This window comes from Cannabis sativa, chromosome X (assembly GCF_029168945.1).
Source record: "Cannabis sativa cultivar Pink pepper isolate KNU-18-1 chromosome X, ASM2916894v1, whole genome shotgun sequence".
Lineage (NCBI taxonomy): Eukaryota > Viridiplantae > Streptophyta > Magnoliopsida > Rosales > Cannabaceae > Cannabis > Cannabis sativa.
Genome location: NC_083610.1, coordinates 36,311,203 through 36,336,517, shown reverse-complemented (window position 1 = coordinate 36,336,517; position 25,315 = coordinate 36,311,203). Strand labels below are relative to the sequence as shown.

The window sequence follows — 25,315 nt, the reverse complement described above, 5'->3', positions numbered from 1 at the left end:
GGCTTAGTATACTTAAATGTAAAACATGGTATTTTAATATACTAACCAATTAGAAATAGTATATCTATACTTTTAATATATTTTCTCCCAAAATACCTTTACATTTCAAAAAAACTTTTCTCCCCAACTCTCTCATTCTCCAGCGTTGAACCCCGACCTAGAACCCCTACCGTCAAACACACAGATCCAGAACCCCGGTCGCAAGCTCTGTCGTTGTCTTCTCTCATGACCTATCTCATTTTTTGCATTTTTTCTTCTCGTTTTCTAGTTTTTTACAATATTTTGTGATATTTAGCGATATATTTGCAATGACAGACCAAATCTGAGGTTAGGGATGAAGTTTAGCGATGATTATTGATATTTAGTGATGTTTTGCGTATTTAGTGATGTTTAACAATGATATTAGCGATGTATTTGTGATATGAGACTAAAAACACACATCACATCGATACTCATTGTGAAAACTTGAGTGTGATTTTGCGACATTTAGCGATATTGTGAATTAGAGACATTTAGCGATGTTTTGGGATATCATCAAAAACAAAAACAAAAATACAAAAAATAAGCGAGTTGAGAGCTTCGGCGATGGATAGGGATTTTGTGAGTTTCGGGGTGGTTGAGCTCATGGATTTTGGGGTTTTAGGGTGGAGAGAACAAGACTTAGTTAGAGTGAGAGAGTGAGAGAGTTAAAGAGAGGTTTTTTTTGAAATGCAAGGGTATTTTTGGGAGGAAAAAATATTAAAAGTATAAGTATCCTATTTTTAGTCGGGTGGTATATTAAAAGATCATGCTTTACATTTAAGCATGCTAAGTCAAATTTTCCCTATAATATTCTTATTCTTAATTTTTTTAATTTCTTTTCAGTTTCTATTATTATTATTTATTTTTTGGTTGTCATTTCTTTTGATATGGCTATACTTTTTAATTGATTTTAGTTTAATATTTTATAAATTTATTAGTTTATATAATTTAAATATAAGATCTTGTTGTTGTTAATGCTAGTATTGTGTAAGGCAACTGTTAAATATTCTTTTAAATTATGTGCTTTATTTGTTTATATTTAGTAGTTTTTGTGTTTCATTTAATTTAACGTTTTATGCGCTTTTTATTTTACTTTATTTTTGTTCATTTTTTATTCAAACTTATATGAAGTTAGAATTTTCGTTAAATTAGTTATACTTGTGGTCTTACTTAATTGTACTATCAGTTTTAGTTAAGATTTGGTAAAATGTTACTTTATTATATTTGTTAAATAATAATAGAGCATCAACTAATATTAATCAAAGATTAATAAATAATAATTATGTTCTCAATTTATCAAAATTACCATCTTATGGCATAAAAATAAATGAGTAAAGCATATTATCTTGCAATAATGGTTACAAATTTTTACGCTCCACTTTGTACACCTTTAATACCATCGATCTATACACAAAGAGGAGAAAATAGAGCTTGGGTATGATGAACACTACTCTAATATTCTCTCCACACACACTTAGCCATACACTTCTTCCCTCAACCATCTAATAAGTCAAAACTCTTATTTAAGGAGTAAAATGGGCCTATTGGATCTAGATGTCTAATGTGAGAGAATTAATTATCTTGACCCAATGGGCTGACCAAAGATGTTTTAGAGTGTGTCCATGGGCCCTAGACATGTTAGTGAGTTATGTCCATCCCATTATGGCCCAATGGTAACACCATGCATTACTGAGTATATAGTTATCATTAAATGTTAATGCCAGCACTGAGTGAGCAACACTTAATTATATAAGTCCACATAAAATATTCTAGCATTATCCCACTTGGACTACATAATTATACATATATATGTGCTCTCATTATGCAATAGTGTCAACAGACAAAAATCTCAAGAAATACTAATGTCTATAAAACTAATTATGCATCATATTGTATCGACATGATACAAATATAATACATATGAGACATTTGAGATTCATAAAATATGATGATAACTACTAATCTCGATCTACTCGAACATAACACATAGACTAAGCCACTGGCTTGCATCAACAAGTGTGCATGCACAACATCAAAAAGTTATCCAAAATATGCATGTATTCAACAACTAATAGCAATCGTTAACATGTCTATCATACATGAAAATAATGACCCCCACTTATCAAATACATCTTTAGCTCCCAACAATCAAAACAAAAAATAACTTCTTAGTACATACGTTCAGGTAACCCGTATCAGTATAGTTATTGACATGTTATCTGTAAGTGCGTGTTATTATACTAATAGAGGATCCTACAACTTTCTCACTACATATAGAACGTCATCACTATTAATGGAGTAATAATACTCCTCAAGTTCCAAGAGAAAGACATGAGTGTGATATTTATCACATAAGTTCAGTAAGTTCACAATAGAATCAAGTACTCTTAACATTGAAATAAAATATCGCAATTGTAATGTATAATCAATGTCCTCGTAACACGTCACACATTATATTTTTACAAATGAGAAAGCTCTTAGTGTCCACACAATACCTAACCACAAAATAACTCCTTTTACCATTATAGTACATGTACAAGAGAGGAAGTTGTAGGTGTTCATTTTGATTTGACACTTAATTACAAAATAGCTCCTCCTATAATCATCAATGCTTATAAGTAGATTTTATCATCCATGTAGCCTTTTCAATTGATATCATTGGAACCAACTACTATATGACACGATGTTAATTTGTCGATTGCTAACACATCCTTGGTACCATAAGGATGAAAACTCAAGTACCAATCCAGCATGCTTGTAACATATATCATAATAGGAATGCATACACTTGAGTAAGCCCTAGGCTGCCTTCGATAAGCATATATATATTTATGTGTATATGGGACAATTTCAAAATTGATATCTCGTTATTATTTATACGCATGGACTTTAGGCCTTTTATAACACACCACACTTTAGATATTTAAAAAATTATCAATAAAATCGAAATATTAATCACAACAATAGTTAGTCAATGCAAACTAAGAGATAATTTAGTCTACCGTTGATCCCATCACGAAGAATTTAAATATTTAGACCATATAATGTTTACCAAGGATTCTTCCTCTTCTAAAGATTATCAAACAACGGCTTAATTCGTCTCTAAAATAGATCAGATTCATAAAATATGAGAAACATACTATATCAAGTGACAGTATAAACATACCATTGCTCTATTGATCTCTCATATAGTGTTGACTAATGATAATGTTTCGAATTGATTATTTTAAGAATTACCGTAATCACTATCTTGATGTCCTGCCTCAAAATAGATTTGCCTATTGAACTCGGGTGTCCATGTTAGTTACCTTCTCAAGGCTTAATCAAGAAATCAAATAAGACCAGATCTTTAAATAAGAATTTAGTTCTCACATCCTTATATATTGATTTTCAAATAGTTGCCATTTTATTATTCAATAATAGTGCAAACAAATAAATCTATTGTTAGAGTGGAGACTAGCTATAGGCTTTAATGTTGAGTAAAATCCACTTATAATCAGTCCCTTTTACATACAAAAATCCACATCAGTATTTTACAACAGAAAACAAACAAGGACTCAATCCTAGGTGGCTTCGCCTCTACTGGATCAAGAAATATGAGTTAGTTACAACTGTTATTGTAACTAACTCCTAGATCTGTGATCAACCGACTCAACACATATATAAGCAGAAAATCAAAACAAACAGAAGTAGATTACACAGATCAGAGAAGATAGAGAGAGAGAGAGAGAGAGAGAGAGAGAGAGAGAGAGAGAGAGAGAGAGAGAGAGAAAGAGTAAACCCTAGTTGAAGGCTTCTGCTCCAAGATCCAGAGATGAGAAGCCAGGTTCTCATGGTGAGGAGGTAGAAGAAGGGAGTACATGCACGAGGAAATAGAAAGAGAGTTAGATCGAGAACAAATCACGTGAAAGAATAAAGGAAAAGTGTAAAAGAGAGAATCGAGCTTACCTGATCGATTATCTGCGACAGGAAGCTCCAAAAACCTTGTAATCAACCATTGATGATAGTGGATATCAAGCTAATCTCTAAGACAAGCTTGACAGAGACGTAGCCCAGTTTTGGGTGAACTCTGAAATAAATTTCTGGTGTTTTCTCTTCCATCACTCTTGTTTTTCATTCACTAAATCTAAATCTGTGTGTGTGTGGGTGTGATTCTGGGTTTCATACTTAGAATCGAGCAAGTTCTTGAAGAGAACTTGCTCTGCTAGGGTTTCGATTCGTGAGGCTGAGAGTGTGTGTTATGTTCAAGGGTTAGGGTTTCTAGACTATTCTGTAGAGTCTTTAAACCAAAGCTTCAAACGACACTAGAGTTGGTGTCGTGTTGTTTAAAACGTTGCCGTTTTTTCTAAAGTTAAAGTTAGACAAAGAAAGGTCGATTTTGACCTTGATACTGATATTAAATATTCTTGTTGGTGTAGGGTAAAAGGGTAAAAATCCTACAGTGGTATTAGAGCCTAGTTTGGCTAAGGAAGATCAGCAAGATTCAAGGAAAATATCAGGAAGGAATTGGGCAAGAAATCTTGAAAGAAAGATTGACAATCAAGAACACACTCAAACTAGGAAGAAGATCAAAGTTCTAAATTGAATTCAGATTTAAAAACAGAAACATCACAAACTGAGAATTTCTAAAACTCTATCTGTTTTTCAATTTTATTAATAGGAGTAACATAAAGGTTGATATTGATAAATTTGATGGTACAGGGGATTACAGAATCTGGAGAAGGAAAATTAGGTCTCTCCTAGCTCAACAAAAATTTCTAACGGTGCTGGATGAACCTATAGAATGGCCAGAAGGAACTTCAAAGATTCAACAGGAAGAATACCTAGAAACTGCTACTGGAATCCTAATCTTCAATCTATCAGATGCAATTATTAGATTGGTAGACAAGGAAGAGACTCCATCAAAGATTTGGAAAAAGCTAGAAAAGCAATTTCAACAGAAATCTTTGACAAACAAGATTTATCTCAAGGAAAGGATTTTTGGGTTCAAGATGAATCAATCCAAAACCTTAGATCAAAATCTTGATGAATTCTTGAGAATGCATATTGAGCTTGCAAAGTCAGGGGAAAATGAGGCACTTAGTGATGAGAATCAAGCCATCATCATACTTAATTCACTGCCAGAAACTTATAGAGAAGTGAAAACAGCAATTAAGTATGGAAGACCCTCTATCACTCTTGATGAAGTTTTCTCTGCCTTAAAATCTAAGGACTTAGAGATGAAATCAGAGAAAATGGTGGCTCTAATGATGAACTAAACCTGAGTAGAGGCAGATCTACTCAAAAGAAGCTTTGGCATGGGAAAGGAAGGAGTCAAAGTCCTAGCAGGGGTCCAAATAGAGGACAGAACAAAGGAATATCTACTTTGCAAGGGCCACAAGACACAGAAGGGTGCTATAACTGTGGAAAACTTGGACACTTCAAGAAAGACTGCTATTTCTTAAACAAAAACATAAAGAACAAATTCAATGGGCAAAGAACTGACTACAATTCAAATTCCAGAAACCCTAAGAATAAAACAGATCACCAAAATGCAAATTTTAGTGACTGCTATGAAAATGGGGAAGTTTATGTTGCAGGGTAATCTTTTAAAGATGATTGGATACTTGACTCACGCTGTACATTTCATATGACTAATAATAGATCTGTTTTGACTGATTTCAGGGACTCTACTAAAGGAAAAGTGATTCTAGGGAATAACCAAAAATGTGAAATTAAAGGTGCAGGAACAGTGGCATTCAAAATGCATGATGGGGTTACTAGATCACTAACTGGGGTAAGATATGTACCCGACTTGTCTAGAAATCTTATTTCACTAAGTGTGCTTGATGATTTGAAAATAGAAAGCAAAATCAAAGATGGAGAAATGAAAATAAGCAAAGGATCTATGACTATTATCAAAGGAGTTAAGAAGGAAGGGCTATACTACATGATAGGAGAACCTATAGCTAGAAGCAACAACACAGTTGTACAAAACAATATTTTGCAAAGTCCAGAGGATGCTAAAGCAATATTATGGCACAACAGACTTGGACACTTAGCAGAAAAAGGATTGCAAATTGTTAATGAACAACAACTGCTAGGAAAAGATAAAATCAGCAAGGTGGAATTTTGTGAGCATTGCATACTTGGAAAACATCACAGGCTGAAGTTCAAAACAGGGACACATAAATCTAAAGGTATATTGGATTATATACATTCAGATTTATGGGGCCCTGAAAAGACACCAACCCATGGAGGTAATATCTATTTTATGTCTATAGTTGATGATTTTTCTAGAAAAGTATGGATCTTTTTACTTAAAAATAAAAATGATGCTTTTCAAAGGTTTAAACACTGGAAAACACTTGTTGAAAATCTCACTAACAGAAAGGTCAAAAATCTAAGGACAGACAATGGTCTGGAATTTTGCAACTATGAATTTGATATGTTTTGCAGAGAAACAGGTATTCAAAGATACAGAACAGTCAGATTAACACCACAACAAAATGGTGTTGCAAAAAGAATGAATAGAACCATTCTGAACAAAGCCAGATGTATGTTAATACAATCTGGTTTGTCCCATGGTTTTTAGGGAGAGGTTGTGATGACATCTGCTTATCTTATAAACAGATGTCCCTCAAGTGTTATTGAATTTAAAACACCTGAGGAAAGGTGGTCTGGTAAACCACCTGATCTTTCAAATCTAAGGGTATTTGGTTGTAGTGCTTTCGTGCACCAAAGTATTGGTAAGCTTGAACCTAGAGCCATTAAAGGGGTTTTTCTAGGCTACCCTAGAGGAGTTAAGAGCTATAGAATCTGGTTAAGAGGAGAGGGTGGTTTTAAAACAATTATTAGCAGGGATGTTATTTTTAAAGAGAATGAATTTCCTTGTTTACTTAAAACTAACCTTGCAGGTACAGTAGAAACTAACCATGCAGGTACAATACAGTTTGACCCTATTCTTTGGAGACTAGATGATCAAGAAGAACCTGATATAAATCAGGTGGAACCAGTTGGAAATGAACCTGATCAGGATCAGGTGGAACATACAAAAGGCTCTAATAGGGAGGAGACACAGACTGAAGAGCAACATGGAGATGAAAATGAGGTTATTCAACCTACTGAAGCTCTAGATGACTACCAATTGACTAGAGATAGAGAAAAGAGGACACCTAAACCTAATCCTAAGTATAGTTTCAATATTTGGAATGAAGACATAGCCTATGCCTTCATATCAGCTATACAATCACTAAGTTCAGAACCTCAAACTTATGAAGAAACAATGACAGGGCCTAATGCTTAGAAGTGGTTTAAAGCTATGGATGAGGAAATGGTTTCACTAAGGAAAAATAAAACTTGGATAATGGTTCTAAGGCCTAAAGGGAAAAGGATAATAGCATGCAAGTGGGTATACAAGCATAAAGAGGGCAGATTTGAAGGAGACCCTATAAGGTTTAAGGCTAGGTTAGTAGCCAAAGGTTTCACACAGAAAGAAGGGATTGAGTATAATGAGATATTCTCACCAGTAGCCAAGTACAAGACTATAAGGATCATGTTATCTATAGCAAATCAATTTGACATGGAAATTAATCAAATGGATGTCACTACAGCTTTCCTACATGGAGACCTAGAAGAAGAGATCTACATGGAACAGCCTAAAGGTTTTGAAGTTAAAGAGAAGAAGGACATGGTCTACAAGTTGGTTAAGTCCTTATATGGACTCAAACAAGCTCCCAGGCAGTGGAATAGGAAGTTTGATGCTTTTATGCTAAAGCATGGATTTAACAGGAGCTATCGTGACACTTGTTTGTACTATAAGGGAAGCTCTATAAAAGATGTCATCTACCTATTGCTATATGTAGATGACATGCTTATTATAAGCCAAGAAAGGGCTAGAGTTGACATGGTCAAAAATCTACTCAAGACAGAAGTTGAAATGAAAGATCTTGGAAATGCTACCAATATCCTTGGGATTTCTATCCTAAGGGACAGGGACAAGGAAAAACTGATTCTTAGACAAGAAGACTACATTGAGAAAATCATAGATAAGTTTTCTATGAGAGATGCTAAGGTTGTTAAGCAACCAATTACTAGTCAGTACACTCTTTCTAAAGAGCAGAGCCCTAAAACAGAAAAAGAGATAGAAGCGATGAAGGATGTACCCTATTCTAATGTTGTAGGGTCAGTCATGTATCTTATGGTAAGTATAAGACCAAACTTAGGCTATGCTATGAGTGTACTTAGTAAATATATGGCAAATCCAGGAAAAGTTCACTGGTTGGCCATGAAATGGTTGTTTAGATACCTACTTGGGACAACTAAGGTTGGATTAGTCTACAAGAAACAAAATGGTAACACTATAATTGAAGGCTACAGTGATTCAGATTATGCTGGGGACAGAGATAATAGGAGATCTACATCTGCCTATTTCTTTCTAATTAGAGGTAATTGTGTTAGCTGGAAAGTTCAGCTCCAACATGTTGTGGCACTATCAACAACAGAAGCTGAGTATGTGGCCACAACTGAAACTATAAAAGAGGCAATATGGCTAAAAGGACTAATGAATGAGCTTAATCTACTTAAGGGTGTGCCTACTGTGTATTCAGACAGCCAGGGCTGTATATGTTGGAATTTATTTTACCAGGATCTTAGATCTACTCACAAGTATGTTGATTAACACCCTAAATATGAACTTTTCTAAAACGATGAAATAAACACATATAAAGTTTAGGAAACCTTACATTGGGTGCAGCGAAATAATATGACTCCTTCCATTCAGATATCTAGCCCTTGATTCCTTTCTGTAGCAGAGCATTATCAATATCTGAACCTGGATCTCTTTCTCTGAATTTTTGATGCTGAAACTCCTTCTTGCTGAAAGTCTTTCTTCACGATCTTCCTCACTATGATTGAGGTATCACTTGCTGTGTGTGGGCACTACTCATACACTAAGGATTTCGAAATTCAAGAGGAAGAGAGAGAGAGTGGGTTCGGCCAAAGATAGGGAGAGAGAAGGCTCAGGTTTTTCTGATTCAGAAAGTGTCAGAAAAAAGTGTAATTTTCCTGAAGCCTTCACTATCTACTTATAGCATTCCACTAGGGTTATGTTTGAATTATTTGGCATTAAAATAATGAAAATATCAGAGGGAAAAACCCTACAAAAGTGGCCGGCCCTACATAGTGGATTTGGGCCTCACTTTTTGCAATTTTATAGTTTTATCTTTTCTGCATCTGATTTTCTCAAAAACGCCAATTTTCTAATTCAACCATTTAAATGCCAATTCTAACTATTTAATAACTATAAATAATTATTAAATAATATTGTCATTTATCATATTTATTAATTGAACCATACAAAGTATCATAATTAACAAATATGCCCCTAAAACTCTTTCTTTACAATTTCGCCCTTACTAAGTGAAAAATTCACAAATAGACATAGCCTAATTTGAGAATTATAATTGATTAATCAAAACCAATTACATGAGTCTTACAAGCAATATTATCTCAACTAGTACGGGGACCATGGGTCTATATAACCGAACTTCCAATAAGTAGATCAAGAATTTAGCACTAAAATTCACTAACTTATTAATTCTTCGTTGAATCCACGCATAGAACTTAGAATTGCACTCTCAGTATATAGAATGCTCTATATGTTCCACCATATAGACACATCATTAGTTATCCATTGTTATAATCCTAATTTGATCAATGATCCTCTATATGAATGATCTACACTGTAAAGGGATTAAATTACCGTTACACCCTACAATGTATTTATTCCTTAAAACACTTGACCCCATATAAATGATATTTCAGCTTATGTGAAATGAGTACTCCACCATTTATGTTCGTTTGGTCAAGCTCGAAGGAGATCATCCTTTGCTTACTATTCGCCAGATAGAAGCTATAGATTCCATGTTTATGATAGCGCTCCCACTCAATTGCACTACCGTGTTCCCAAAATGTACGTATCACCCTGACCTAAAAGTAGGCTTAACTAACAAATCAAAGAACACGAATAGCCTTTCAAGATTGAGCCTAATCATAACAGGATTAAGAACATTTGATCTAGGATCAACTAGGCGATATTGACTTGAATAGATATTACGGTAAGTTTAATAAATCTAAGTCAAAGTTCAATATCGGTCCCTTCCGATGCATACTCCATGCATCCAACCTGAGCTTTACTTTAACCAATGCTCTGGAAAGAACATAGCATTTCTCCAAATGCAAGTAAACTCTTGTTGTAGATTATCATATCAGTAAAACCCTGTGTCTGATAAATCTAGGAAACTTTATTCACATAGTCATGTTTACTTTCCAATGTGTTGACAGCACAATAAACAGGATCAAGTATGTGAAAAGGGTTTCAGACGAATTCATACATTATGTACATATAATCATGAAATAAATCATGTGAACCATGCAACATTAAATGTTATTTCTGATCTATATTAATAAGTAAATCTAATTATATTGAAATGAGTTTTATTTAGGGCATAAAACCCAACAGTATATTTCTATGCAAAAACCCTATGTTCCATGACAGAACAAGGCACATAGAAATCAAGTATCACTTTATACGAGATAAAGTGACTTAAGGTGAAATTGACATTGAAAAGGTGCCTACTGAGGATAACCCAACAGACATGGGTACTAAAATTGTGACACTTAACAAGTTCACACATTGTATGAACTTGTTAAGAATCGACTCAGGAGACTAAAAGTAGGACCTATCAAGCTAAGACTCTCAGAGATAAACAAACAGATATCAGAACTGGTTATAAGAGGATTTCAAGTGGAAATTGTTGAGTAAAATCCACTTATAACCAGTCCCTTTTACATACAAAAATCCACATCAGCATTTTACAACAGAAAACAAACAAGGACTCAATCCTAGGTGTCTTCGCCTCTACTGGATCAAGAAATAGGAGTTAGTTACAATTGTTATTGTAACTAACTCCTAGATATGTGATCAACCGACTCAACACATGTATATATAAGTAGAAAATCAAAACAAACAGAAGTAGATTACACAGATCATAGAAGATAGAGAGAGAAAAGGAGTAAACCCTAGTTGAAGGCTTCTGCTCCAAGATCCAGAGATGAGAAGCCAGGTTCTCATGGTGAGGAGGTAGAAGAAGGGAGTACATGCACAAGGAAATAGAAAGAGAGTTAGATCGAGAACAAATCACGTGAAAGAATAAAAGAAAAGTGTAAAAGAGAGAATCGAGCTTACCTGATCGATTATCGGCGACAGGAAGCTCCAAAAACCTTGTAATTAACCATTGATGATAGTGGATATCAAGCTAATCTCTGAGACAAGCTTGACAGAGACGTAGCCCAGTTTTGGGTGAACTCTGAAATAAATTTATGGTGTTTTCTCTTCCATCGCTCTTGTTTTTCATTTACTAAATCTTAATCTGTGTGTGTGTGTGGGTGTGATTCTGGGTTTCATACTTAGAATCGAGCAAGTTCTTGAAGAGAACTTGCTCTGCTAGGGTTTCGATTCGTGAGGCTGAGAGTGTGTGTTCTGTTCAAGGGTTAGGGTTTCTAGACTCTTCTGTAGAGTCTTTAAACCAAAGCTTCAAACGACACTAGAGTTGGTGTCGTGTTGTTTAAAACGTTGCCGTTTTGTCTAAAGTTAAAGTTAGACAAAGAAAGGTTGATTTTGACCTTGATACTGATATTAAATATTCTTGTTGGTGTAGGGTAAAAGGGTAAAAATCCTACATTTAATTTATCTTAATTTGAGCACCAAACAGTTTATTCATAACATGAACCATCATTAAGAAAAATCTCTCAATTGTCATGTGATTAAGCCTAAACTTTCACTCTTGATCATAGCTTGGAAATTGTGAAATATAACCAAGCTATGAAAATGGCTGACGTTCGAGGGCTTTTGCTCAGCTCGCCATTGTCGATAGCTCCCCGACCACCATTTATCCAAAAACCTCCAACAAGGATTAAAAGTTATTAAACACCATTTTCAACCATTTTAAACTCCAAAACCAATTTCTCCTATTGTAATAATTTACCACAAATACTCTTATTATGTTTTATTCGATTAATCTAAACATTTGAAACCAAAAAAGTGTACGAAATATTCAAAAAATAAATTATTGAATGTGAATCTCAAGAAAAAATGTAGGGCATTAAAAAAAATTGGAAAAAAAAGAGAAGATTAAATTATATCATTTTGAGCCTTAAAATCAGGGCAAGCTCTTAATACCAATTATTAAATAATAATTGAGCATCAAAAAATATTAATTAAAGACTAACAAATAATAATTATGTTATCAATTTATCAAAGCTACCATCTTATTTAAGGCATCAAAATAAATGAATAAAGCATGTTATCTTAGAATAATGGCTATGAATTTTTACACTCCGCTTTGTACACCTTCGATACCAACGATGTATACACAAAAGAGGAGAAAATAGAACTTGAGTATGATGAACACTACTCTAATATTTTCTCCACACACACTTGGCCATACACTTCTTCACTCTACCATCTAATAAGGCAAAGCTCTTATTTAAGGAGTGAAATGGGCCTATTGAATGTAGATGTCCAATGTGCGAGAATTAATTGTCTTAGCTTAATGGGTTGACTAAGGACGTTTTAGAGTGTGTCCATAGGTCCCGAACATGTCAGTGAGTTATGTCTATCTCATTATGGCCTAATGGTAACACTATGCATTATCAATTATATAGTTATCATTAAATATTAATATCGACATTGAATGAGCAACATTTAATATATGTTACTACACATAAAAAGTTTAACAATTTTATGCCATTTTATTGGTTTGACACCTAGTTTCTGATTATTTTAGCTTGATTGTTGTTTTTTTTTTCTTAATGGGATGTAAGTTTTGGGTTCTTATTTTTTGTTTGATAACTGGTTTCTATATATTTTTATATTGATAAAGATGATGAAGAAATTATGAAGAAGAGTAAAGGTAGCAGTAAAATGATTGTTCTAAGAAAAAAATTATTGGTGTTCATGAGAAAGGTTTTTCTGTTGTATATATTTTTGTTTCTATTGCATTTAGTTTTTTTTTTTAAAAAAAAAAAAAAAATTAAGGTGGCGTTTGGTTGGGAGGAATAAAAATATAAAAATAGGAATGAGAATGTGAATAGGAAAGGAAAATGAATGAAATAACATTTAAAAATGCATAAAAAATTGAAAAAAAATCACTAAATTTTTTTCTTGTTACATTGAAATGGTCTTTCCTTCTTTTTTAAAATAGAATAGTCATTCTACCAAAATGGTAGAAAGAGAATGCCATTTCAATACTTTAAAATGTAACCAAACAAAAGAATTGAATAAAAATTGTTTCTTTTCCATTCCATTCTATTTCATTACCTCCAACCAAACGCCACCTGAGTGTTTTTTTTTTTTTTTGATAAGTAAAGGAATTTTATTGAAACACAAAAAAAACGAAACTACAACAAACAAGGGATTACAAAAGGGGCCACATCCCCAATACGACCTGAACGATTCACAGAGTTAATTCTAGCCCACTTTGCCAATTTATCAGCAACAACATTCAGCTCCCTAGGAATATAAGACACATTTACCATGACAAACTTCTTACACAAACGAAGACAGTTACAAAACAGAGGATAAGTGTCCCAACAAAAAGGCAAAAAACCCGCCTGGAAAGCATTGACAGCAGCCATGGAGTCCGACTCTATACGCACTTCCTGAATTCCAGCCTCCAAAGCCAAGTGTAAGGCCAACATAATACCCTGCAACTCTCCTTCCAACACACTATAAACTTTTCCAAAGTTCACAGCAGTGAGCATATTTTCCATAGGAGCTACGACGGCTTGATTCTCTAAGTTACTCCCCGAAAAAATCACTGCAGCAAAGCCCGCTTGCTCCTGGAAAACTGAAGCATCCACACGAATACAACATACATCAAGAGGCAGGTGTTGGTGAGGTTTTTCCCCGCCCAACCCAGGATTAATATCAGCTAAACTTGAATAGTGAGTCGATTGGAACTCACTATATCTACGCATACAATCGGCATATATATCCTCTAAACTGCCACTTCTGTCATTGTGCACCATTTCATTGCGCCATCTCCAGATCGTATCCCAAACACAAGCAGTGAATAAGGCCAGATTATCATCTTTAAGGCCGCACCACCACTCACCACAATCCTTGAGAGAATCCCACTTCAGACCATCACTCCTCAAACCCCAGAAGCTTCTGAACCAGATGCCGCGAACCACATGACACTTGAAAAAAAGATGAAGGGAAGTCTCATCACAGGCCAAACAAAACCTACACTTCAATTGATCTCCATTACATAAACCAATTCTGCCCTATGTAGGAATACAATCCGAGAAAATCTTCCAGCATAAAAGCTGAAGCCGAGGATGAATTTTTGATTTCCAGAATTTTCCCCACAAATCACTTGTTTCATTGAACCTATGACTCTGACTTAACCAATAGGCGCTTTTCACCGAGAAAATGCCCGACTTCGAGGCTTTCCAAAACAAAACAGCAGCCCCTTCAGGAAGGGGTTTAATCCGAAGGATCTCTTCAGCACTAGTAGGATTAAAGCACTCTTTGATCAAATGTTCATTCCAAACACGCCTTCCTCTAACAAATAAATCCTTGATTTGCTAGCAGGCTTGGTTACGACTCAAATTAAACCCCGATTTCAACTCCTCCATCCTCCTATGGGGCACCCACGGCCTATCCCAAATCTCGTTACTTCCATCCGCAACAATCAAACCAACACCTTCTAGACAGATTTGGCGCGCAGCCAGTATACTCTTCCAACCCCGCGAATCAACCTCTTTCTTTTCCACTGACCAGGGAGATAGCAGCCTGCAATATTTATCAGTAAGAACCCGGACCCACAGTTTATCCTCCCCTTTTAGAACCATCCAAAACAACTTGGCAAGAACAGCAACATTCACATCCGCCATTCTTCTAAAACCCAATCCCCCACACTTCTTAGGCTGAAAAAGCTCATTCCAGTTCTTTAAAGCACAGTATCTTGACTTCTCAAAGTTACCTTTCCACCAAAATCTAGCAAGGATCTTGTCAAGCTCACCATAGAAAGTTTTTGGCAAAAGAGAGGTTGACATAAAGTAATTTGGGATAGATTGTAATACAGAACTAACCAAAACAGACCTCCCCGCTTGAGCCAAGTGTCTCGCTTTCCATCCTTCCAACTTGTTCAAAAAAATTTCCTTCAGAAAACTATTATCACGTCGTTTACTAGCAGAGAAAAAGAACGGATTTCCCAGATATTTCTCACTTGAATTCAAACAATTGATGCCCAATCTTTGTTTAATCTCCTCGCGGCAAGATCTAGCAGTATTAGGAGAAAAAACCAAACCACTTTTCTGTTTGTTTACCATCTGACCAGATTAGCCCTCATAAATACTGATACATTTCATCAAGTTATCCGAATTGGCAACAGTGGCATTACAAAAAAATATAGAGTCATCTGCATACAGTAGGTGAGAAATTGGGATCGAATATCTAGCAATACGCACCCCAAAAATTTGACCATTGCTCTCGGCTCTGATAATGAGTTTGGATAGCACCTCAGTGCACAAAATGAAAATAAATGGGGAGAGCGGATCGCCTTGTCGAACACCCCTTTTAGGATTGAAGGGAGCTAGAGGAGCCCCATTAAGTAACACGGAAAAGTTGACCGTAGTGATACACTGCATTACCAGATTACACACTTTATCGTTAAACCCATTTGCTTCGAGGACATGACGAATGAAATCCCATTCCAAGCGATCGTAGGCTTTACTCATGTCTGTCTTGATCGCCATCGCCCCAACCTTCCCTTTCTTCGATCTAATCGAATGCATCACTTCTTGGGCAAGGATTGAAGCTTCAGCAATCCAACGCCTCGGCATAAAGGCTGATTGGTAAGGCGATATCAACCGATCTAACACTCTCTTCAGACGGTCTGTTAAAATACCAAAAATAACCTTGTAACTGAAGTTGCACAAACTAATGGGGCGAAAATGATCGAACCTGGTAGCCTGCGAAGTCTTTGGAATGAGACATATGAACGAATGGTTGATCTTTTTGTTCAAGACCCCAGTTTCAAAAAAGCCTTTGACCATCTCGCAGAGCTGAGGGCCAACAATATGCCAGTATTTACGATAAAAGATTCCCGGGAAACCATTCAGACCAGGCGCCTTGAGCGGATGAATTTTAAACACCACATCCTTAATTTCTTCGACTTCAGGAATTCTGCCTATAGCTTCGTTTTCAGCTTCCGAAACTCTATCTCCAAAAAGAGAGGAAAACTTATCATCAATGCTACAGCCCGATGATTCAAATAAAATTTTGAACTATTGGTTGAAATAGTTTCCAATTTCACCTCTCTCACTCAACCAAATCCCAGTAGCGTCCTCAATACAGTTGATTGAATTCCGACGACGCTTGATGATGGTTGAAGAATGAAAGAACTTAGAATTTGCATCACCAAAACGAATCCAATTTTCACGGGATTACTGTCTCCAAATCCGGTCCATTCTTCCCTCCATTTCCACAATTTCCAATTGCACATCAGCCTCCCTCTGGATACTGCTATGTGAGATACCAGCATTTTTAATCTCTGTCAATTGACGTCTCAATTCCACCAATCTTCTATCACAGAATCCAAAAACCTCTTGGTTCCATCTTTTCAACTCGCATTTGGTCCTTGTGAGTTTACCCAGTAAGTACTCACCTCTGCTCCACGCATCATTGATTACATTCTCACACTCCGGGCTAGATGTCCACACTTCCAAGAAGCAGAATGGATATCGAAGTTTTGGCATCTCCCCCTGTAACGCCCTAATGCTAAGGCATGCTACAGTGCTTTTTCAATTATTGTGCAATCTTTGCTAATCAAAGAAATTTCTGTAAAAACGTGTCAAATTAAAACTTTTGCTTTAAATACTAAACTTTGTAATATAATATAGTATTTACAAATTCCGGGATCCCGTTTTTCAAACTTTGTAAAATTTACTTTTCAAACTATCCATTTCAAAATACACAATTTCTAGGTCGCACAGCGACTTTCAAAATACAACTCCCAGATGTCCCGAGACCGAACACTCCAGGTCGCGCTGCTTGACATGTACAATCCCATCTGAGCTCGGGTTCACTCCTGTTCAGTTATAGCCTTTCCTTTACCTACACATGGAAGTAGAAACTGTGAGTCAACAGACTCAGTAAGAAATGCATATAACACATCATATAATTTCTGACCTGTAAATAGGCGCCCATACACCTATTTACAGAGCTTAACAGATGAGTATGAACGTTCTAACTAGGATACGACCATGTACCATGTACCACATGCACTCAGTATACCATCGTACTAGTGTAGGTAGGGTATCGACCGCACCTTGAGTACCGTTAAGTGTTGTACCACAGACACCTCGTACTTTTCCGTACAAGTGCTGGTAACACCATGATGTACTTCCAAACATCATACACCTTACCAATGCACTCTGTACCGCAACCGTACAAGTGTTGGTAGTGTATGAATCACAACAAATAAGCATGTATATATATTAACACATACATACATTCGAATATTCATATCACACATTATACACAGTTCTTACCTGTTTTCCGAATTCAAGTGTGCTTGCCGACCTGAACGGAAATCTCGTGCTAGATGGATGCCCTAATCACAATAATTGCAACACAGATGAGTGACTCACTAAATCACTTTTCGGGACTTAAACTTGAAACTAAAAGTTTCCCTATCGATAAACCACATGGCAATACCCTAAATATCTCAAAATTGGCTAAAACTAGGGTTCTGGAAATTCCCCCAACAGGCAGACCGGTTCCCAACCGGAAATCCGGTTCCAGGTCACCATCCGTCGGCCAGGTTGGTACGGAGTCCCCCGAACCGGAATTCGGTTGTCTTGGGAACCCAAAAATTTCCCCCATGACCTCAAATCTCAACCAAACTTTATCAAACTCTCCAGTACACCTATACAATGCATAAACAACCATTTCCAACCAACAATTCACAGAACAAACCAACAATACTCAACTTGCCATTAAAGACCAAAGCTTTGAATTCAAAGCTCAAGGTTGCACAAAGCTCAACCCAATCAACAATATCAGCTGCTAGGAACTTAATTTAACTCAAATAACCTATAAAATTCGAACCCTAAGCATAAACAAACCTAACAGCCCCTATCAAACCAAAACACCATTTCAACCTAACTTAAAGGCTTAAAAATAAATAACCAATAGTCTAGGGCTTTACCTCACTTCCAATAGCTTAAATCCTTGCTGAAAATCCAAGGAAATGAAAGGAAGAAATCTGGTTTTGCCTTTGATTTGCCCCAGTCGAAAGCAAGAAAGAGAGAGGAAAGGTTTATGTTGATTTTCTATTTTCTTCTATTTTCTCTAAATGGGAAAAAGCTTAAGGAAAATCCATTTTCCCTTGCTGAAAATAGCTTTGCTAGGTGTCAACCAACCAAAAAGCCACCTATCTCTTATTTCTTTCAAATGACAAAAATGCCCTTTTAGGTATAACTTAGGTATTTCTAAAGCTAGGGGTAAAATGGTCAATTTCCATAACCCCGCTCAATCCCGATAATTTATTTTCTCTAAAATATTTCCCACTATGAAATAAGGTTCTAAACTTACCCATGTGATCAATCTAGCCATCCATCACATTTTCCGTTGTCGCCGAGCAAAAATTACAAAAATAACATATTTCACATATAAGCTAAATAATACCCCTAGAGTTTAATAAAATCTACGGAATCGAGAAGTTATAACTCTAATATTTATTTCTAAATATTGGGGTCCACAATTAAATTAATTCGCAAATAATAATAAAATAATAAAAATTAGTGCTAATTTCCTTTACTAATCCAAATTACTAGAGCGGTCATTACAATTATCCCCCCGTTAATAGGATTTCGTCCTCGAAATCTAACCTGAATAGCTCTGGATGTTGAGTCCTCATATCTGACTCCAATTCCCAGGTGGCTTCTTCCACCTTACTGTTCCTCCAGAGCACCTTAACTAGTGCAATAGTCTTGTTCCGAAGAACTTTTTCCTTTCTATCCAAAATCTGTACAGGTTGTTCTTCATAGGTTAAGTCTGACTGTAGTTCAAGGGCTTCATAACTCAAGACATGAGTCGGGTCTGACACGTATTTCCTTAACATGGAAATGTGAAATACGTTATGAACAGCCGATAATGCTGGTGGTAAGGCTAGCCGATACGCTACCTGCCCAACCTTCTCAAGTATCTGAAATGGCCCAATGAACCTAAGGCTTAACTTACCCTTCTTTCCGAAGCGTCTAATACCCTTCATTGGTGAAACCCGCAGGAAAACATGTTCCCCTGCCTGAAATGTAATATCTCTGCGCTTCGGATCAGCATAACTTTTCTGCCTGCTTTGAGAAGCAAGCATCTGAGCCTTGATCTTATCAATAGCTTCATTGGTCCTCTGCATTAACTCTGGACCCAAATACTTCCTTTCTCTCGTCTCGTCCCAATGAATAAGAGAACGACATTTTCTACCATATAACATCTCATAGGGAGCCATCCCTATTATACTCTGGTAGCTATTGTTGTAGGAAAATTCAATTAAAGGCAAGTACTTACTCCATGAACCCTCAAAGTCCATGACACAGGCTCGCAGTAAGTCTTCCAAAATCTGAATAGTTCTTTCTGATTGACCATCAGTCTAAGGGTGAAAGGTTGTGCTAAACTTTAACTTGGTACCCATAGCCTTCTGAAGACTCACCCAAAACTTCGATGTGAACTTTGGATCCCTATCTGACACAATAGATTTAGGAGCTCCATGGAGACGAACTATCTCCTTCACATACAATTCAGCGTACTGATCCACTGAATATGTAACTTTCACTGGTAGAAAGTGAGCCGACTTTGTGAATCTGTCCACAATAACCCATACTGAATCATACATCTCCGTACTTCTAGGTAAACCAGTTACAAAGTCCATTGCAATGTCCTCCCACTTCCACTCTGGAAGGACTGAAGGTTGCAGTAACCCTGCCGGCCTCTGATGTTCAGCTTTAATCTGCTGGCAGGTTAAACACTTGGACACGTAGTCCACCGCATCTCTTTTCATCCCATACCACCAGAAGTAGGGTTTCAAATCTTGATACATTTTGGTGGTTCCCGGATGCAACGAATAAGGTGTGGTATAAGCTTCATCCAATATTTCTTTCTTAAGCTCATCAACACTAGGAACACAAACTCGAGCTTTGTATAACAACATTCCACTATTCGAGGCTGAAAAGCCTCTAGGCCGACCAGCCATTACTTCGTCTCGAGCCTTATCTAGCTCAGGATCTTCTAGCTGTGCCTTTCTGATTCTCTCTAACAGATCAGATTGAAGTGTTAAATTATGTAATTTCCCGGCCACGAACTCAATTCCTGCACTAACCATTTCCGAGGCTAGTTGAGGAGCTATCATAACCGTAGTACAAACTTGCCCGGGACCTTTTCTGCTTAAAGCATCGGCCACAACATTGGCTTATCCGGGGTGATATAAAATTTCACCATCGTAGTACTTAATCAATTCTAACCACCTTCTCTGCCTCATATTCAAATCTTTCAGGGTGAAAAAGTATTTGAGACTCCTATAATCAATATAAATCTTGCATTTCTTATCATGAAAATAATGTCGCCATATCTTTAAATTAGAAACCACAGCCGCGAGCTCTAAATCATGAGTTGGATAACGCTGCTCATAATCTTTCAGTTGACGAGAGGCATAGGCTATGACTCTGTCAGCTTGCATCAGAACACATCCCAGACCCTGTCTGGATGCATCACAGAAAACCACAAATTTCTCTTGATTTGATGGCAAAGCTAACACCAGAGCTGTTATCAAACGTTTGTTTCAACTCCTGAAAGCTTGTCTCACACTTATCTGACCACCTAAATCTCTGATTTTTCTTGGTCAATTCGGTTAGGGGCATAGAAAGTTTAGAAAATCCTTTGACGAAACGTCGATAATACCCTGCTAACTCGAGAAAACTTCGAACTTCCGTCACAGACTTGGGCCTCGGCCAATTCTTCACTGATTCTACCTTGTTTGGATCAACCATAATTTCATTCTTTCCAACAATATGACCCAGAAAGGACACCTCAGATAACCAGAACTCGCACTTTTTGAACTTGGCATACAACTTGTGATCCCTAAGTCGATGCAATACCATTCGGAGATGATGCTCGTGCTCCTTTTCTGACTGAGAGTATACAAGAATGTCATCGATAAACACTATAACGCAGTTATTGAGGAAATCCTTGAATACCCTATTCATGAGATCCATAAAGGCTGCAGGAGCATTAGTCAATCCGAATGACATTACCAGAAACTCATAGTGCCCATATCTGGTTCTAAAAGCAGTCTTCGGTATGTCCTCCTCTTGAATTCTAAGTTGATGATAACCAGACCGTAAATCAATCTTTGAAAACACTGTCTTTCCCTGAAGCTGATCGAACAGATCGTCGATTCTGGGCAACGGGTACTTGTTCTTAATCGTCAGCTTGTTTAGTTCCCGATAATCGATACACATTCTGAGGGAACCATCCTTCTTTTTCACAAATAGAACCGGAGCTCCCTAGGGCGATACACTGGGTCGGATAAACCCAATGTCAAACATTCCCTGAAGTTGCAACTTAAGCTCCTTGAGTTCTGCTGGAGCCATCCTATATGGAGCTATAGAAACAGGTTCGAATCCAGGTGCCAGATCAATTACAAAATCAATCTCTCTCTGTGGCGACAATCCCGGCAACTCCTCGAGAAACACGTTGAGAAAATCTTTCACCACCCTGACTACCTCAGGCCTAAATGTTTCAGGTCTGCTGGAGTCAAAAACCACCGCTAGAAATCCTACACAACCACTGCATAGTAAATCCCTAGCCCTTGATATCGAAATAATCGGGATTCGAGACCCCTGAACTGATCCAACATAAACGAATGGATCTTCACCTTCTGGCTGAAAAATCACCAATTTCCACTTACAATTTATACTGGCCGAATACTTGGACAGATAATCCATTCCCAGTATAATATCAAACTCAATCAATTCCAGTTCTATAAGGTTAGCGCTCAACTCCCTATCTTCGATCCTAACCGGCATAGACTTAATACGTCTATTAGAGATAACCAATTCCCCAGTAGGCATTAGGGTTCCAAACCCTCTTACAAGAAAATCATAAAGTCTATCCAAAAGATTAAATACTCTCGATACCACATACGAGTATATAGTCCCAAAGTCAAATAATACATTAAAATGGGAGTTGTTGATAAGAAGCTAACCTTTCACCATAGATGGACTGGATGCAACATCAGCCTGAGTGATAACAAATGTCTGAGCAAGTACAGGCTTTACTTCCAGCTTCTGCTTATCTTTCTTTGCCTGAGGGCAATTTCTCTTAAAGTGCCCAACCATGCCACACAGGAAGCATGCTTTTCGGTTGCACTCTCCGAGATGATGTTTCTTGCATCGCGGGCACTCAGGGTAAGAATAATCCTTGCGTACACCCTTGCCTTGATTTCCTCGGAACCGCTTGTTCCGTTTTAAACCCACCATTGACGACGTAGGTTTACTCTTCTGCTCAACCATGGAGCCCCTACCACCTCTGCCATAACTAGAAATATGGCAAGCGGTATCCCGATTTCGTGGCATTACCTCTTGAGGTCCTAAAATACATTCTTTAGGGCTTCCAGTCCAGAGAGCATTCTTCATATCTGAATCTCCCTGAAGGACTGTAGGTTCATTTATCCAAATTTTCTCATGCAATGATCCCACTTGGTTATCAGCCATACTATGCTCTGCTGGCAATACCGAATTGAGAATGCCTGGCATACGAGGTAAAGGTAGTACAGGAAACCTTTGTTGTTTCAACCTCTGAATCTCCTCATCGTGTCGTTAAATCATAGCTTCCATTTCTGCGAATCTTTGCTCCAACTCCCACGGAGCCTGTGACGAACGACCATCACTCCCATCAGAAGCCATCCAAAGGCTTTCACCTTGGTTGCGGGGAGAACTCAAACTCCATTCTCTCCAACCGTTACTAGCCCTGACCACACTATCCCGACTCCCCATATTGCACCAGGTGTCCATACTATAGGACAAACCTGCCAATTAGTAAGTCAGTCCGGTCAGGCAACGACCCCATTACAAACTTTCTACCGCACTTATGGATTCTAAGGCAACGCACTTTAAAATAATTAATTAAAATCTAATATGCTTCCTAACATGCTCTCACATTCACAATTATTTAAAATACTAAACAAGTACAGGCTTACTGAACCGTGAACCGAGCTTTCTCTGATGAAGATTGTACATGTCATAGCAAGCTTCGGTAAACAAACCTGGCAGCTCTGATACCAAAATTTGTAACGCCCTAATGCTAAGGCACGCTACAGTGCTTTTTCAATTATTGTGCAATCTTTGCTAATCAAAGAAATTTCTGTAAAAACGTGTCAAATTAAAACTTTTGCTTTAAATACTAAACTTTATAATATAATATAGTATTTACAAATTCCGGGATCCCGTTTTTCAAACTTTGTAAAATTTACTTTTCAAACTATGCATTTCAAAATACACAATTTCTAGGTCGCACAGCGACTTTCAAAATACAACTCCCAGATGTCCCGAGACCGAACACTCCAGGTCCCGCTGCTTGACATGTACAATCCCATCTGAGCTCGGGTTCACTCCTATTCAGTTATAGCCTTTCCTTTACCTACACATGGAAGTAGAAACTGTGAGTCAACAGACTCAGTAAGAAATGCATATAACACATCATATAATTTCCGACCTGTAAATAGGCGCCCATACACCTATTTACAGAGCTTAACAGATGAGTATGAACGTTCTAACTAGGATACGACCATGTACCATGTACCACATGCACTCAGTATACCATCGTACTAGTGTAGGTAGGGTATGGACCGCACCTTGAGTACCGTTAAGTGTTGTACCACAGACACCTCGTACTTTTCCGTACAAGTGCTGGTAACACCATGATGTACTTCCAAACATCATACACCTTACCAATGCACTCTGTACCGCAACCGTACAAGTGTTGGTAGTGTATGAATCACAACAAATAAGCATGTATATATATTAACACATACATACATTCGAATATTCATATCACACATTATACACAGTTCTTACCTGTTTTCCGAATTCAAGTGTGCTTGCCGACCTGAATGGAAATCTCGTGCTAGATGGATGCCCTAATCACAATAATTGCAACACAGATGAGTGACTCACTAAATCACTTTTCGGGACTTAAACTTGAAACTAAAAGTTTCCCTATCGATAAACCACATGGCAATACCCTAAATATCTCAAAATTGGCTAAAACTAGGGTTCTGGAAATTCCCCTAACAGGCAGACCGGTTCCCAACCGGAAATCCGGTTCTGGGTCACCATCCGGTCGACCGGTTGGTACAGGTCCCCCAGAACCGGAATTCTGGTTCTGTGCTGGGAACCCAAAATTTTCCCCCCATGACCTCAAATCTCAACCAAACTTTATCAAACTCTCCAGTACACCTATACAATGCATAAACAACCATTTCCAACCAACAATTCACAGAACAAACCAACAATACTCAACTTGCCATTAAAGACCAAAGCTTTGAATTCAAAGCTCAAGGTTGCACAAAGCTCAACCCAATCAACAATATCAGCTGCTAGGAACTTAATTTAACTCAAATAACCTATAAAATTCGAACCCTAAGCATAAACAAACCTAACAGCCCCTATCAAACCAAAACACCATTTCAACCTAACTTAAAGGCTTAAAAATAAATAACCAATAGTCTAGGGCTTTACCTCACTTCCAATAGCTTAAATCCTTGCTGAAAATCCAAGGAAATGAAAGGAAGAAATCTGGTTTTGCCTTTGATTTGCCCCAGTCGAAAGCAAGAAAGAGAGAGGAAAGGTTTATGTTGATTTTCTATTTTCTTCTATTTTCTCTAAATGGGAAAAAGCTTAAGGAAAATCCATTTTCCCTTGCTGAAAATAGCTTTGCTAGGTGTCAACCAACCAAAAAGCCACCTATCTCTTATTTCTTTCAAATGACAAAAATGCCCTTTTAGGTATAACTTAGGTATTTCTAAAGCTAGGGGTAAAATGGTCAATTTCCATAACCCCGCTCAATCCCGATAATTTATTTTCTCTAAAATATTTCCCACTATGAAATAAGGTTCTAAACTTACCCATGTGATCAATCTAGCCATCCATCGCATTTTCCGTTGTCGCCGAGCAAAAATTACAAAAATAA

The 25,315-nt window shown here is 37.1% G+C and overlaps 1 protein-coding gene across 1 annotated transcript; it reads right to left on the bottom strand.

The window, feature by feature from the left end:
* Nucleotides 1-13,461: 13,461 nt before the first annotated feature.
* Nucleotides 13,462-14,450, bottom strand: LOC115719973 (uncharacterized). The gene is made up of 2 exons (XM_030649142.1): nucleotides 14,364-14,450; nucleotides 13,462-14,262 (listed from the first exon to the last, which is right to left on the bottom strand). The coding sequence occupies exons 1-2, from the start codon at nucleotides 14,448-14,450 to the stop codon at nucleotides 13,462-13,464; spliced, it is 888 nt and encodes a 295-aa protein (XP_030505002.1).
* Nucleotides 14,451-25,315: the final 10,865 nt, after the last annotated feature.

Bases quoted from the DNA above. Each gene is read 5' to 3' on its own strand.
- LOC115719973 (XM_030649142.1), bottom strand. From the start codon at position 14,450: ATGAAACAAGTGATTTGTGGGGAAAATTCTGGAAATCAAAAATTCATC. The intron at 14,263-14,363 runs GTATTCCTACAT...CTTTTTTTCAAG, and splicing joins CTGGAAGATTTTCTCGGATT to TGTCATGTGGTTCGCGGCAT.